This window comes from Corythoichthys intestinalis, chromosome 2 (assembly GCF_030265065.1).
Source record: "Corythoichthys intestinalis isolate RoL2023-P3 chromosome 2, ASM3026506v1, whole genome shotgun sequence".
In the NCBI taxonomy this organism is placed as follows: Eukaryota; Metazoa; Chordata; class Actinopteri; order Syngnathiformes; family Syngnathidae; genus Corythoichthys; species Corythoichthys intestinalis.
In genome coordinates this window covers 18,096,595-18,111,280 of record NC_080396.1, presented here as the reverse complement: position 1 = coordinate 18,111,280, position 14,686 = coordinate 18,096,595, and the positions used below count along the sequence as shown (strand labels likewise).

Genomic DNA, 14,686 nt, shown 5'->3' with positions numbered 1-14,686 from the left:
AAATGGATTGGACTTCGAGCGCCGTCAATGGCACTGGAAGATGAGCATTTACAGCCGTTCTTTCCATTATAAGTGAATTAGACGTCTATTGTTGTCAATGAGTTAATTTTGCGTGACATTAAATACTTACTGGTGACTTCCTGTAAATTTTGTTAAATGTTACTATTGATTTTTCCAGCATTTCCAGGCTGCTTCCTGTTGATTTTAGGGCATTTCCAGGTCACTTCCTGTTGGTTACAGGGCATTTTTGAGTCACCTCCTTGTAACTCATTGATTGCCATTGACGGTGCTTGACGGCCAATCCATTCTGACTGGGAGGGGATGAATGAATGAATGGAACTGCGGACACGAAACTGAGCCAAGTCCCGTACTTCACGCACACGGCCACACAAATCTACGGTTTTACGGCGTCAATGTCAAAATAAAAGCATGTGATTTTGAATGTACGGTATGAATGAGCCGCAACGTGCACATCATGCAGAACAATACCGTGGGCCGGAAAAAAGATGTGTTTTTTAGCTTCTAATATATATTTTTAATTCAAATAATATGGGACCATAATGGAAAAAAAGAGAAAAATCCAACCTTCAATACAAGTGCATTCATTCAGTGGAGAAAAAAATCCCACATAAAGAAAAAATTATTTGACATCAAATAATGTGTGTCACAATTATTAGCACCCCTGGTGTTAATACTTTGTACAACCCCCTTTTGCCAACAAAACAAGGTCTGGGGACTGAGATGGCCATGGGAGGAGCTTGATTTTGTGTCTGGTGAACCATTTCTATGTAGATTTGGCCATATGTTTAGGGGCATTGTCTTGCTGAAAGACCCAGTGACGACCCATCTTCAGCTTTCGGGCAGAGGGCAACAGATTTTGATTTAAAATGTCCTGGTATTTCAAAGCATTCATGATGCCATGCACCCTACCAAGGTTCCCAGGGCCTTTGGAAGCGAAACAGCACCACAGCATCACTGACCCACCCACATACTTCACAGTGGGTATGAGGTGCTTTTCAGCATGCGCATCTTTCGTGGCACGCCAGACCCACTTAGAGTGTTTATTGCCAAAAAGCTCAATCTTGGTCTCACACAAAAATACACACGGTCCCAGGCTTCAACTGGACCGTGTGCTTTGGTCAGATGAGACCAAGATTGAGCTTCAAATCTTGCTCCAGCCTTCACTGTGTACAGACGCACTCTCTGAGCTCCTGAAGCACTCTCTTATCTTAACCGATAAGCACTCAGGGCCAGCAAGCTCGACTCCCAGTATGGCTCCAAAGAATTTGAAACCTGGAGACTAGGATGAAGTAAAATCCTCCATACAGAAATTGGAGGCCTCAATGTATCCTTTTAAGAGACTTATAAGAAAAGCATTTTGAGTCGCTACTCACACCAGCTGTGATAACACATAATCACTTTTGCCACACACATAGCCACAACAAAATGTTCCCACAGCAAACAGATGCAAAAATGTCAGGGACATGACAAAGGCATAACCTTGTACGCCCTGAAATTAATCGAGCTGCTTGACTGGACGCTGAGTTACTAAACCCAGATTGTTGATTGTGTTATTGTACAGTTTTGTGGCCATCTGATGTATGTACCATGTCTGAATGTGCGTCTTTAGTTGTATGGGGGATGGGAAACTGATAAGCAAATGCTTCCTCCCGTCTGCTTTTGTCTTCTTCTTCGGTTTCTTCGGGCAAATCACATCACATTTTGTAATTGGCAATGATTGTCAACGATACCGATGATGATGACAATAAAACTTCATTCATTCATTCATTCATTAACACCAGGGGTGCTAATAATTGTGACACACATTATTTGATGTCAAATAATTTTTTCTTTATGTAGGATTTTTTCCCCACTGAATGAATGCACTTGTATTGAAGGTTGGATTTTTCTCTTTTTTTCCATTAAGGTCCCATATTATTTGAATTTAAAAACAATTATTGGAAGCTAAAAAACAGGGGTGCAAATAATTATGGAGGGCACTGTACATTAGCTTAGTTAGTCTTAGCTTTTTACCTTTGTTCTGGTTGTTCTCCACTGTGCCATCAGGTTGTTTTCCTGAGGGAAAAAGTCAGACACGATGTCAGGTGACAAAGAAAATTTTGACTTAAAGTGCGTTGTCATCAGCAGTTCATGATATGTTGTGCGGACAGCCTACAACACATTTCCAACCCACAATGAAATAATACTGAGAGGGGAGAGCAATGAAGACACATCATTCAACACTGGGTGGAGAGACATGATACAGAACATGTTTAAATTCTTCATAGATCATTGACACTGTCACGCTACGATGTACTGGGGTCTGTTTACTTGCTAAAGGGAGCAAAGAGGGCAGGACAGACAACTGTGTGCTCACATACCATTGGTGACTGTGCTGTAACTTGCATCTGTGGAGATGAGCAACTGAGTATTGTCCTCTGTTTGGGGCATCGTATAGGGAAAGAAGGTTTTGAGGACATATGAGAGAATTTGGCAATAAGGGGGAAAACATAAGAGAACAAAAAAAAAGCCTACAGATTGTGTCTGTTTGCAGATTTGTGTCCATTTAAGGGCAAAAGACGTGTAAAACACGAGCAGCAAAACAAAAAGTAAAGCACACCTACTGCATGAGGAGAAAAATCAACAATTCATGACATGAAGTTTACTAAATAATACATTAGCTCCGGTAAATGACTGCCTGAATGGTTGAGGCTGCAAAGACTGCGGCCACATCAGCACTCCGCAACATCACTTACACAAGAATAAAACAAGTACAACGGTGAATTAAAAAACATTCGAATATTTGACCAATTCCACGATGTTTCTTAACTCATTGGCTGCCACTGACATCACTAGACGTCCAATTCATTTTGACTCGGACATGAGCATTCACAACCAGTCCTCCCAGTTTGAATGAATTAAAGCGAAAGACCCTCACGGTTTGACCGAGCGACACTTTCCCAGTGTCTTTGGCTCCCTACGCTCTCCGCTGCTCTCTTAATAATTGATTCAATCTGCAGCTTCTCTCGGATTAAGAGAGGCAAGCAGGGGAAAACGTGAAAGAGGGCAAAAGCAGTGGTAAACAAGTAGGTAAAAGCAAGTAAGAGTAATAGAAAAAGATGGATTAGCAGCAGCCCAGAGAAGGCGCGACAACGTGAGACAGCAAAGAGGGAAAGAGGGAGTGGAGAGGATGTGGGCTAAATTATCTATGAGGTTAAACTGGCATGCTTCCTGTTGAAGCTCTTATCTGGAATCAGTTAGGTACCGCTCGCTATTTCTCCATCACGCTCACATGCCCGCAAACACACAATTGTGATGCGCGCACATAAGCGGAGTTTGACTTTTGGGGCAGGGGGGGACACAACATGTTGATGACCCTGAAACATAGTGTCCGCGATAAAATTAACTTACAAGAATATTCATGATTTTGGCCTGAATATAAGACGGTGTTTTTTGCATTGAAATAAGACTGAAAAAGTGGGGGTCATCTTATATTCGTGGCCTAGACATTATACCCATTCACGGCGCTAGATGGCGCCAGATATCATTGAAGCGAATGCTGAACTTGAGGAGTAATGTTCTGTCATGACTAAGTGTGTAACGGTACATGTATTTGTATTCAACCGTTTCGGTACGTGGTGCTCAGTTCGGAATGGAGGCATACCAAACGAGTTTCTGACGTAATGTAACCCTTACTTTTCAAGGCTGTGAGTCGATCGGGTTACAGTTTCTTTGTGTAGATTATATTTACTCCGTCTTCTCTACTATAATGAGGACCAACACGGTAGGACAGTATAACCCAGAAACGTCAACGGCGCGACAACGTGGCCGCCGCGAGAACGCAGTGAAACGCGGGCGTTAAAGTCAATCAGTCAATGCACACCAGTTGCAGTGTGGCCGCGTGTTAGACGCGTCCCAGAAGCGCTCAACACGACGCACGCGAAATAAGTACAGAGTTTATTATTTGACGCAAGACGCGACCCTCCTGCCTCAATACTACTACCGGTAGCTAGGATCGGGCAGACTGGAAGTCACTCATGTTAAAATACGGTGGATCCTTTCGATTTTCAAACTAATATGCAATTGTAACGTACTTTTTGAGTCCATCAGATCTCTTCAGTGGTAGATCGGGGCACAGTTGACTTGACTTTGTTAATTTACTGCTGTCTTCTCTGCTATAATAATAACCAACACGGCCCCGTGGTCAATACAAAACCCTCCTACCACAACAAAACAAGTAGGAACTAATATTCACATAGGAACTAAAGTTATACAACATAAAATATACAATATAAATCAGGGGTGGCCAAACTTTTTCCAAAGGGGGCCAGATATGGTGTGGTAAAAATGTGGGGGGCCGACCTTGGCTGACGTCCTTTACGTAGAACAATATATTTAAGCAAATTTTAACAAGCCATTCTGTGTGTCACATTTGCTTTATTATTATTTTTTAATTAATAATTTCAACAATCTCACAACCAGCCTTTGTGGCGTTCTCTTTCGACTCTCGGGCTCTTGCGAAATACTGCTGCTGTAAAATCAAACTAGCTTCAAGTTGCTTCAATTTCTTGCTACGTATCTTCCCTGTAGTCTTGTCGTACATGTCAGCGTGTCTTGTTTGGTAATATCGCCTGACATTGAACTCTTTAAAAATAGCGATTGTCTCTTTACAAATGACCCAGACACAGTTGTTGTGTATTTTAGTACAGAAATAGTCCAATTTCCACCTATCCTTGAAGCGTCGGCCGTCACAGTCAACTTTCTTTTTTTTGTTGATTGTTGCTATTTTAGAAAATTGGGAGTAAAGGGTAACACGGGGTAATGTTGCTTTGAGAGCTGCTTCCTTTTAGTGGGTAAATGAGGAGCAGCATTTAGTGTGTAAGCTACTTCATATGCTGGTAGCAGTACTCTTGACCAATTTATTAAGTCTGTGTGCGGGCCAGACGTTATTGATTTTATGACAGAGGCTGAGGGCCGGATAAAATTTGACCACGGGTCGCATTTGGCCCCCGGGCCAGACTTTGGACATGTCTGATATAAATGAATACTACATCACATTTGTAAAATATAAACACATAATAAAATAAATAATAGCCCATTTAAATAAAATAAATTGAAATGCGCTAAAACACCTGTAATTAAATAGTAAGAATAATACACAAATCTTGTTTACAAAATTAAATTTATTAATTTCTGTGCGGCGTTTTAACTTGAGAAAATCCACCAATAAAGCTTTTGAAAACTTCATAAGAAAAAAAAATTATTCATTGAGTAAAATACTTTTACATTGCTTTTCTCTTTAGCACAGGACTTCTTTTTTCTCCTTTCATTCAGAAAGAAAGCTGACCAATACGCGGGGTCTGAAAGGCAAATTGTTGTTGGATTATCTTTAAATACCAGCTACTTTTTGAGCAGAATACTAGCTTTGTATAGGCTAATGTTCCTATTGTTGAAAGCACAAAGGTGTGTAATAAACAAGTAGCACCTTTATATTTTGCACTGTTTTCTTACTGTACCGAAAATGAACCGAACCGTGACCTCAAAGCCAAAGTACGTACCGAACCGAGATTTTTGTGTACCGTTACACCCTTAGTCATGAGAGATCTCAGCTACTCTCAAGTTTAACCAGTTTGCATTATTTTATTGCAATGTTTTTCCTTATTCAGATTTGTTTCAAGACTAGTTAGTTAGACCTCACTTTGATGGTTATTGCAGTTATTGCAATTGTGTTGTTTTATCACAATAGATTGGTTTATTTACATTTCAAAAACCAGAAGCCATTAATTTACAAATGTGATTGCACTTTAGTTTACATATTTAAAGGTTCAGATATTAAGATTTGAATGAGGCAAAATCACATGCTTTTTCTCTCAAATATCTTGTTATAATAATTTGTTTCAGATGTACTGTAATTATTTTCTATATAAAAATTAATTTGGTGTTATAAAAAGTCTTTTTTTCAAACTTGAGTCTTGAAAATGAGGAGGTCGTCTTATAATCAGGGCCGTCTTATATTCGGGCCAATACGGTAATAAGTTGAAAATAAGCGTTTTTTGTTTCCCTTCATTTTTGAGGGGAATTCTAAATCAGGCTGCTTATGACAGCTATACTTTTCGCCAAGATCGCCATCCATTGAATATTGTACGCCCGCCGGTGTACTGTCAAATTTTGCACCCCATCTGAAATTGCAACTTTGTGTTAAAAATGGCCGCGAATACAGCGGTTACAAAGTAAACACTACAAACTTTCTTTAAATAAAGGAATATTTACTGATGTTTGATCACGGACGGACATGTAGAAAAGTTCTCAGACACATCTTGCCATGTTAGCTGCACACAACAACTGCACGCCGCTCTCTCACTGTTTACGTCTTGGCCGTGTAGTTAAGCATTAATTTGCGCCATATTCGTGTTGAACATGTATGTTTACAATGTTACTTGTTTATTTAGCACCTGTGGATAAAATTGGGAGTCCAACTGAATGTAAAAGAGGGCTGCTTCACTGCTACAACAGCGTTGGGAGCAAAATATTATAAGGGCGCAAAATTTGGCAGAACACCGGTTGTGGCTTTGTTGTACAATTAGCGTCTTTAGTGGGGTGAATTCAAACTCCGCTCACCATTTTGGCGGCGCTCCCTGGCTTTTCATGGTCCACATTTTCAATCCTTGGTCCTTGCTCATTAGTTGTTGTCGCTTTTGAAAACTTAAGTTTGAAAAAAATTATGTATATACATCTTGCCTCTTCCTTTCTCAGGTGGTTTTGGCTAAGCAAAGCAAATGACCGTCTAAGGTGCGAGTTGTCTTACTTTGTATTTGTGGGTTTCTTGAATAAGACAACTTACTGAAAAGAGTTGACGTTTTTTAACTGACAGATCTTTAGTTACAGAACAGAATACAGGCATCAACATTAACTGTCCACTGGCGGGCTTTTTATCAGCTGTCTCGAGGTCGCTGTGTTTCTCTGACTTCCGTGTGCTGTGACGAGCAGACGTTACTAATCGAACAAGCAGATACGATTTGCTCATATCATTACAATAGTCACATGATCTGTTCGAAAAATAATTTTGACCCATTATAATTTTTTTTGTTCATTGCATTCATTTTTGTTGTTTTGTTGTTTATTGCTTTACAACTTTTATAGACAATATTTTACCGGAAAATTCTGAATTTTAAAATCATATATAGGAAAGTCAATTACATGCAATGACACTTTTCGGCCACCAGGGGGGCTGGCCCAAGCCCAACCCTGGCCCCCCCTTAAAATCCGCTTATGTGCGTGCAAATTCATTGAGATTAAGAGCAGGTGAACCGTATTGGCGCTCTGAGATCACGCTAGTTTCTCTCATGGATGACCATTAGATAACAAACCTTTCACTATGTACTATGTATGTATTGTTTTCGTTTTTCGGATTTTTCCACATACCTTTTTTTTCTTTCCCATCTTCCTCCACTTCTCCAGCCCCCAGCAGAGTGAAGATGATGCCCGTTTGTGAGTTGACACCAACAGCTGTTACCAGCATGCGGCCTGAACCCTCCATCACATGAGTACCTACAAGTCCAAAGAGATTATAATGTTTTTTCAAATATATTCACACCATTCCAACATTTTAGTTGTATTTTATTTTATTCTGAACATTGTGCAGGTCAAATGTAACAACATTTCATTCTGTATTCAGTTTGCATTTTTTTTATTCGCAGCACTGTGCAGGTCAAATGCAAGGACATTTCGTTCTGTATTCACTTATGCATACCAGAAGGACAAATAAAATTGTATTTATCTGTATGAGCTGTGTGTTCAATTAACCATTTCATTCATGAATTGATTTTTTTAAACCCGTACAGGGCACTCACTTAAAGTGCCTATGACTCAAGAAAATATGACAAATATGGTTTTAATTCCAATAACCATGCAATTTTTTTTGCCATGTCATAGGCATTTTAACTCATTGGCCACTCCCAGTAAAAATGGATTGGAGGTCCAGCACTGTCAATGGCACTGCAATATGAGCATTCACAGTGAGTATTCCTAGTTTAAATGAATTGGATGTCCATCCTTGTCAATGGCAGGCAATAAGTTAAATATTATTGAAAAAATAAAAATCAACTTCAGAGTGTAGGGCCGTAACCAGAGATTTTTTTACACTTAATTTAGTTTTGATTACCATTATATTAATTAATGTATATGTATTATAAAATATATATGGCGGAAAACACAGACAAGGTTGAGAAAGCAGTTTCTGCTCTTGCACCCATCTTTAAAATAAACTGCTGTATTTTAAGCCAAAAGAACTGCTGTGTTTGATGGAGCAATATGTCTACAGTATATGCTGCCATGGCCGATTAATGGCGCATTAAGCCCTCGAACTATTTTGAATTTTTCCTTTTACCCTGGAGACCCCCGTTTAAAGACGTCGCGCAACCGCTTTCGTTTCAACCAACCCATAAAAAGAAGGTAAGTAATTATATCTATTATTTGAAATTTCTGTTTTCTTTAGCTTAGAATCAATAATTGATGTCTAATATTTAGTTAAAAAAAAACGACTTTAAAAAATTATTCACTCGCATATTTTTAACTTTTAAACAAATCACGTCCCAATGAAAAAAATAGTGTCTGTAAATAAGTCACGGATATCTACCTCATAACTATTGCTTATTGAATTTTTTTTTTTGTTAACGTCGTATTTCCCCCAATATTTTAGATGATAAATAATCGATCCAAACAAAGAAAAATTGCGGGGGGGTTTAAAAGGGTAAATAATAAAAAAGAAAATCTTGACCATTTCTTGATGTCTGAGATTTCTGCATTGCGACCCTTGTTATATTACCATGTTTCACCCATAAAATCCTCAAAAAATCCGGCTGTGGCCATTCACAGCTGTGTCTCTTGACACTCGGTGATACATGCTACATAGAGTTTTTGGATCGAAAAGAGGCAATATCTCGTTAAAATCATAGCGACTTTAATTATGCGCTCTCATGCTCTCACCTCCAGTTAGGGTTTTGCTGTTTAAAAAAATTTTTTTTTTTTTTTTTAAATGCTTTCGTGTTCAAAATTTTTCTTCCCCCAGGAAATTAAGATTTTACGCTTTCCAATGATGTATCACACATGCATATAGAACAATTTTGAAATTTGGCCAAATTGGGGGTCTCAGATATATGGCGGAAAACACTCAGGTGACTTGGAGTTCTGCTCTGAGACCTCCAATTTGGCCAAATTTCAAAATTGTCCTTTATGCATGTGCGATACATCATTGGAAAGCTTCAAATCTTAATTTTCTGGGGGAAGAAAAATTTTGAACAGGAGGGCATTAAAAAATATATATCTTTTTTTTTTTTTTTTTTTTTTTTTTTTTTTTTTTTAAACAGCCAAACCCCTATCTGGAGGTGAGCAGAATTACAGACACCATGACTTTAACGAGATATTATCGCATACTTACCTTGTTTCGATCCAAAAACTCCATGAAGCATGTATCACCGAGTGTCAAGGCACAGCTGTGAATGGCCACAGCCGGACTTTAGGGGGATATTATGGGTGAAACATGATAATATAACAAGGGTCACGATGCAGAAATCGCAGACATCAAAGAGTTGTCGAGATTTTATGTTTCATATATTTACCCTTCTAAACTTTTTTTTTCAGTTTTTCTTTGTTTGGATCAATTATTTATCATCTAACAAATCGGAGAATATGTGACAACATTTTAAATAATAAATATAATTAATTATCTTCGTTTTATGGCTGAGTTGAAACAAAAGCTCGACGTCTGTAAACGGGGGTTTCCAGGGTAAAGGGGACAAATTAAAAATAGTTGAATCTGCTATGGCAGCATATAGACGTATTGTTCTATCAAACCCAACAGTTGTTTTGGATTAAAATACAGCAGTTTCTTTTAAAGAGGAGTGCAAGAGCAGAAAATGCTTTTTCAGTCTTGTCTGTGTTTTCCGCCATATATATATATATAATTAATAATTAAAATAATAATCATATAGTAATTTTCTAATGTAAAAGTTTTTTTTATTGACCAAAAATATTTACTTGCCCTATACTGGGTGAAATAGCTGTCAACTGTCGTGACTGTTGTCCTTGAAAGGGTTAATCAGACCCAGATACTTCATTAAGAAGTGAAATTCACATATCTCGCCATTAATGGCAGCAAATACTGTACGTGACGTCATTCATCTGTTTAACGCTCTGATTAACAAACACTAATACACTTCATCTGCAATCACAACACTGTACTCTACAAAGAACAAACCTTGAATAATACATCCACACTTACAAAGATAATTAGAAACGTGAAAAAAACAACCTGAGAGCAACATGGGGTCCTTCTCCACAGACTTGCGTACATGGTCCGACTCTCCTGTTAGAGAGCTCTCATCTATCTTCAGATCATTCCCTTGAATTAAAATACCATCGGCTGGCAGAAGGTCCCCTGAAAACAGACACGAGCTAGGTTTACTTCATTACCACACCAAACAGGTTTCGTTTTATAATTTTTTTAACATTCTTTGGGGTAATTTAGATTCATTTTGGGGTGAGAAGAACACAGTTGAAAGATTGAAACAAATTTCTTTCTGTTAACAAAATGAGCAACGAGTATGCAGTGAGAAACTTGGAATTATCTAACCAACTTTCCTCTGGATGAGAGTCATCTTTAGCATTTTTAGTGGCAATTTAAAGGGACGGACAACACCTAGTGTACATGACCTTCATGTGAAAGGCTGTTACTAAAAGTGTTTAGGCCTGCAAAACCAACAAATTTCTTCTCTGACAACAGAGGGAATAATGTACTAATAATTTTTTTTTTTTTTTACACTGCACATTACACTGCTTACGAGTGTCAGCCTGTTTGTGACATCAGCTATAGCCCCGTACATAATGAGAATGTGATTTAAAGACATCAAGAGGAAGGGTGGGCAATCTGGTTTACCCACATTTGCTTGGCTGAAAAAGGACTGGCATTTAAAAATGTCTGCCACCACTTACGATACTTTCTGAAAATGCTGGCTTTTATTTACATTAGGGTTCACTTTTAAACGTTCAAAAATTTCAGTCTTTTTTTAGGATCGCTCACTTTGGTCTTCTTCATGGTGAGGAGACGTACTAAAATGATGATGGTTCAGAAAAAAATTCAGTAGATATATTCTAGGCATGTATACGCAATGATCCTCAGAGCCCCATTTTTTTTTCTCTCAGGGTTGCTTAATTACATTAATTAATTGCGAAATTATTCCAAGCCAATAGAGGGCATGTACAGTGTATCACAAAAGTGAGTACAAAGAATGTACACAGGAAATTAGGGCAACGGGTGGGTTAAACAAGTTTAAAATGAACTACGATCACCCAGTTCACTCCCTAAACATCTCATCAGGCGGGAGATATTAAAAGATAGCGTACAGTGTATCACAAAAGTGAGTACACCCCTCGCATTTCTGCAGATATTTAAGTATATCTTTACATGGGACAACACTGACAATTAGTGACAAAATTACACTTTGATACAATGAAAAGTAGTCTGTGTGCAGCTTATATAATACTTAATTTATTTTCCCCTCAAAATAACTCAAAATATAGCCAATAATATCTAAACCCCTTGGCAATAAAAGTGAGTACAGTTTTGAAGTGTGCGAGAAAGCTCGCAAACAGTTTGCTGAAGACATGTCAACAAAGCACATGGATTACATGAACCAAGTCCTATGGTCTGATGAGACGGGCGGGCTTTCTTGTGTACCGTCTTCAAAAGAGGCTTCCTCCTGGGGTGACAGCCATGCACACCAATTTGTTGTAGAGTGCGGCGTATGGTCTGAGCACTAACAGGCTGACCCCCCCCACCTCTTCAATATCTGCAGCAAAGCTGACATCACTCCTATAACGACTCCCATGACATTTCGGAGGGGAAATGACAAGCAGTACTCACTTTGGACATTTAGGGATGTATGTAGTTTCTATTGGGTGTACTCACTTTTGTTGTCAGAGGTTTAGATATTAATGGCTATATTTTGAGTTATTTTGAGGGGAAAATAAATTAACTCTATTATATAAGCTGCACACAGACTACTTTTCATTGTGTCAAAGTGTCATTTTGTCAGTGTTGTCCCATGAAAAGATATACTTAAATATCTGCAGAAATGCAAGGGGTGTGTTCACTTTTGTGATACACTGTACGCTTTTTGGTTGATCTTTTAATATCTCTCGCCTGATGAGATGTTTAGGGAGTGAACTGGGTGATCGTAGTTCATTTTAAACTTGTTTAACCCTCCCATTGCCCTCATTTTCTGTGTACATTCTTTGTCCTCCAGTTTAAATTGACCCGTCTCCACTTAACCCCAATTCAAGCAGTTTAATTGAACTTCAAACATCATATTTCATATTGCTTGAACCAACATCTTGTACTTCCCCACAATACTATGTGTAAATAATCTCAAAAACAAAACACATTTTGACCTGAAGACAAAACTCATCTCGCTGGGATGCACATAAAGGTGGTGTCATCACTTTAAATAAAACCCAATTTTGCGTGTTAAAATAAATGAAATGTATTACTATATATAGACATACAGTATAACTTTAAAATACGGTGAAGTAACAGTTTTACCTTGAGTTGATTTGTGAAAGATATATATTTCATCCACAACTTAATAGTAACCTGCCTTAGCGTCATGATTGTTTGAGACGGCTGGACTCGGTCCCTTCAAGAACCTCCGCCTCCTCCCCGACACACCCTCTTCACTATGTCATCATCCATCTGGTTTACTTTTGTTTTCAAATGGATGTTTTTTAGCAAACCTATGTTTTACAAAAGTGTCATTTTCTAGGTCGGTATACTGCTAGCCAAAACTATTGGAACCCTTGCAATTCTGTCAGATAATGCTGAATTTCTCCCAGAAAATAACACAATAAATGAAGATATTCCAACCAAAGCATTTGTAATTGCAATCATTTTCTAGGTGAAATTGAGCATTATCTGACAGAATTGCGGGGCTACCAATACTTTTGGCTAAACTAAAGTCTGGTGGAGAGTAATATGTAGGCACAACAACTTGTGAACATGTTATACTGGTTCAGAAAGCCACAAAAGCTAGCAGCAGTCTTTTCATAGGTGGACTGGAAATTTGTACTTAACTTTGCAAATCTATGCATTCATAACTAAATGCTTTTCTAAACATCAGTTAGCACAAAACCTCTTTTGTTAAAAAAAAAAGTTACTTCGGTCCAACTATGAGGATTATTTATGCCAGAAACGTGCACAACACGTGCCGGATTATTCATTTTTAAACATGATATATGCTATTCTGTAAGACTGCAGTATAAACTATCCAGTATAAACTATCTATTGTACACTGATCGTAATGTAATGTTTTCAAAGCTAGGCAAACAATGACTTCAGCTTATCTGTGTTAGAGTGCTCTTGTGGCCTGGAAAAACATTATCTTTAAGCAACAATCTGTTTATCATTCCGCCATTAAATGAGCTTTTTTTTTTTTCTGACATTTTGAAAATCACTTGATTAAAAGAGCAGCTGTGTGCGGTACTCTCCGACTTCTTAATCTGCACAGGTGCTAAAGGTTAGCTGAGCTGTCACATTAGCTGCTACTTCTCTTAAGATTGAGGGAAAGTGTGCAGCCGGGAATGTAGCTGAACAGTACACATGTCAGAGCAGGGGAGGTGCTACGCATAAAGGGCGGAGCTAAGTAAGACTGAGCGTTTTAGCACCTTGCACCAGCAGATACAAGAGTTTTAACGATTTCCCAAACATATATGAATTGTTCAGAAAACCTTTTTTTGTTGTTTTTTACGAGGGAATGACCACACAACATGAATAAAATCTCAAAAATGTCAATTTTTCATAATCCCCCACTTTAAAAATAATTACTCAAATGAATCATTAGAATTCACTTTAACTTGACACTCAGCGGTGAAGAGCTGCTAACCCGCTTACCGTATTTGACCTGCGCCATGTCTCCCACCACCATGTCAGCCACAGGAATCTGGATGACATTTCCTTTCCGTACTACCGTGAATTTTTGTTCCTGCTCGATTCGACTCTGTAGACCCCGGAACTGCTTCTCCTTGGACCAGTCATTAAACGCCGTCACCAGGACGACACATGCCACGGAAAGTAGAATGGCGGCACCCTCGATCCAATTGGCCTCCCCCTCGCCTTCATCCTCTGCTCCTGCCGCCACATTGCCACACACTGGGCAGAGAGAGACACATGGTTATGGCAGACACTCAAAGAGGATCAGACAAGTGATGTGATGCGTTTTATCAAGATTGTAGATACTGCTGTCTAGTCTACACATCCCTTGGGCATTACATCATGCTAACGATAAGCTAGTTTTACTGCAAAACAAAATAACATTGTGCCGCACTTCAAAGCCACAAATGTGAAAATACTATATTTTCCAGGACCTCGGTCACCCATAGAATTATAATCTGTTTCCCACCCTCCCGATTACCCTTCTCTTACGCTCTGAATCCTCTCCAGGAGGCTGGTAGAAAGAAAGGGCGAGGGAGATGATTGCAGCAATCTCCAAAATGATGAGTGTGACATCTTGTAGGGCCTCCCACACAAGCTCAAGAAAAGTCTTGGGCTTCTTTGGGGGGATGAAATTTTGGCCAAAGGTCTGACAGCGACGCTCCAAGTCAGTTGGATCCCCGCTGAGACCTGACAGACACGAAA

General features: G+C 38.8%; 1 protein-coding gene across 7 annotated transcripts in view; it reads right to left on the bottom strand.

The window, feature by feature from the left end:
* atp2b3b (ATPase plasma membrane Ca2+ transporting 3b) overlaps positions 1–14,686 on the bottom strand; it is a 147,973-nt gene that overhangs the window by 76,566 nt on the left and 56,721 nt on the right. For 5 of the 7 annotated variants that reach the window (XM_057829685.1, XM_057829679.1, XM_057829682.1 and 2 more), the window contains 6 exons: positions 14,474–14,671; positions 13,943–14,200; positions 10,310–10,435; positions 7,423–7,548; positions 2,382–2,438; positions 2,035–2,076 (listed from right to left, as the gene is read on the bottom strand). In XM_057829685.1, the coding sequence (XP_057685668.1) occupies positions 2,035–2,076; positions 2,382–2,438; positions 7,423–7,548; positions 10,310–10,435; positions 13,943–14,200; positions 14,474–14,671 (807 nt within the window). The remainder of the gene's footprint in view (positions 1–2,034; positions 2,077–2,381; positions 2,439–7,422; positions 7,549–10,309; positions 10,436–13,942; positions 14,201–14,473; positions 14,672–14,686) is intronic. The other 2 variants (XM_057829681.1, XM_057829683.1) reach the window with 1 other exon arrangement.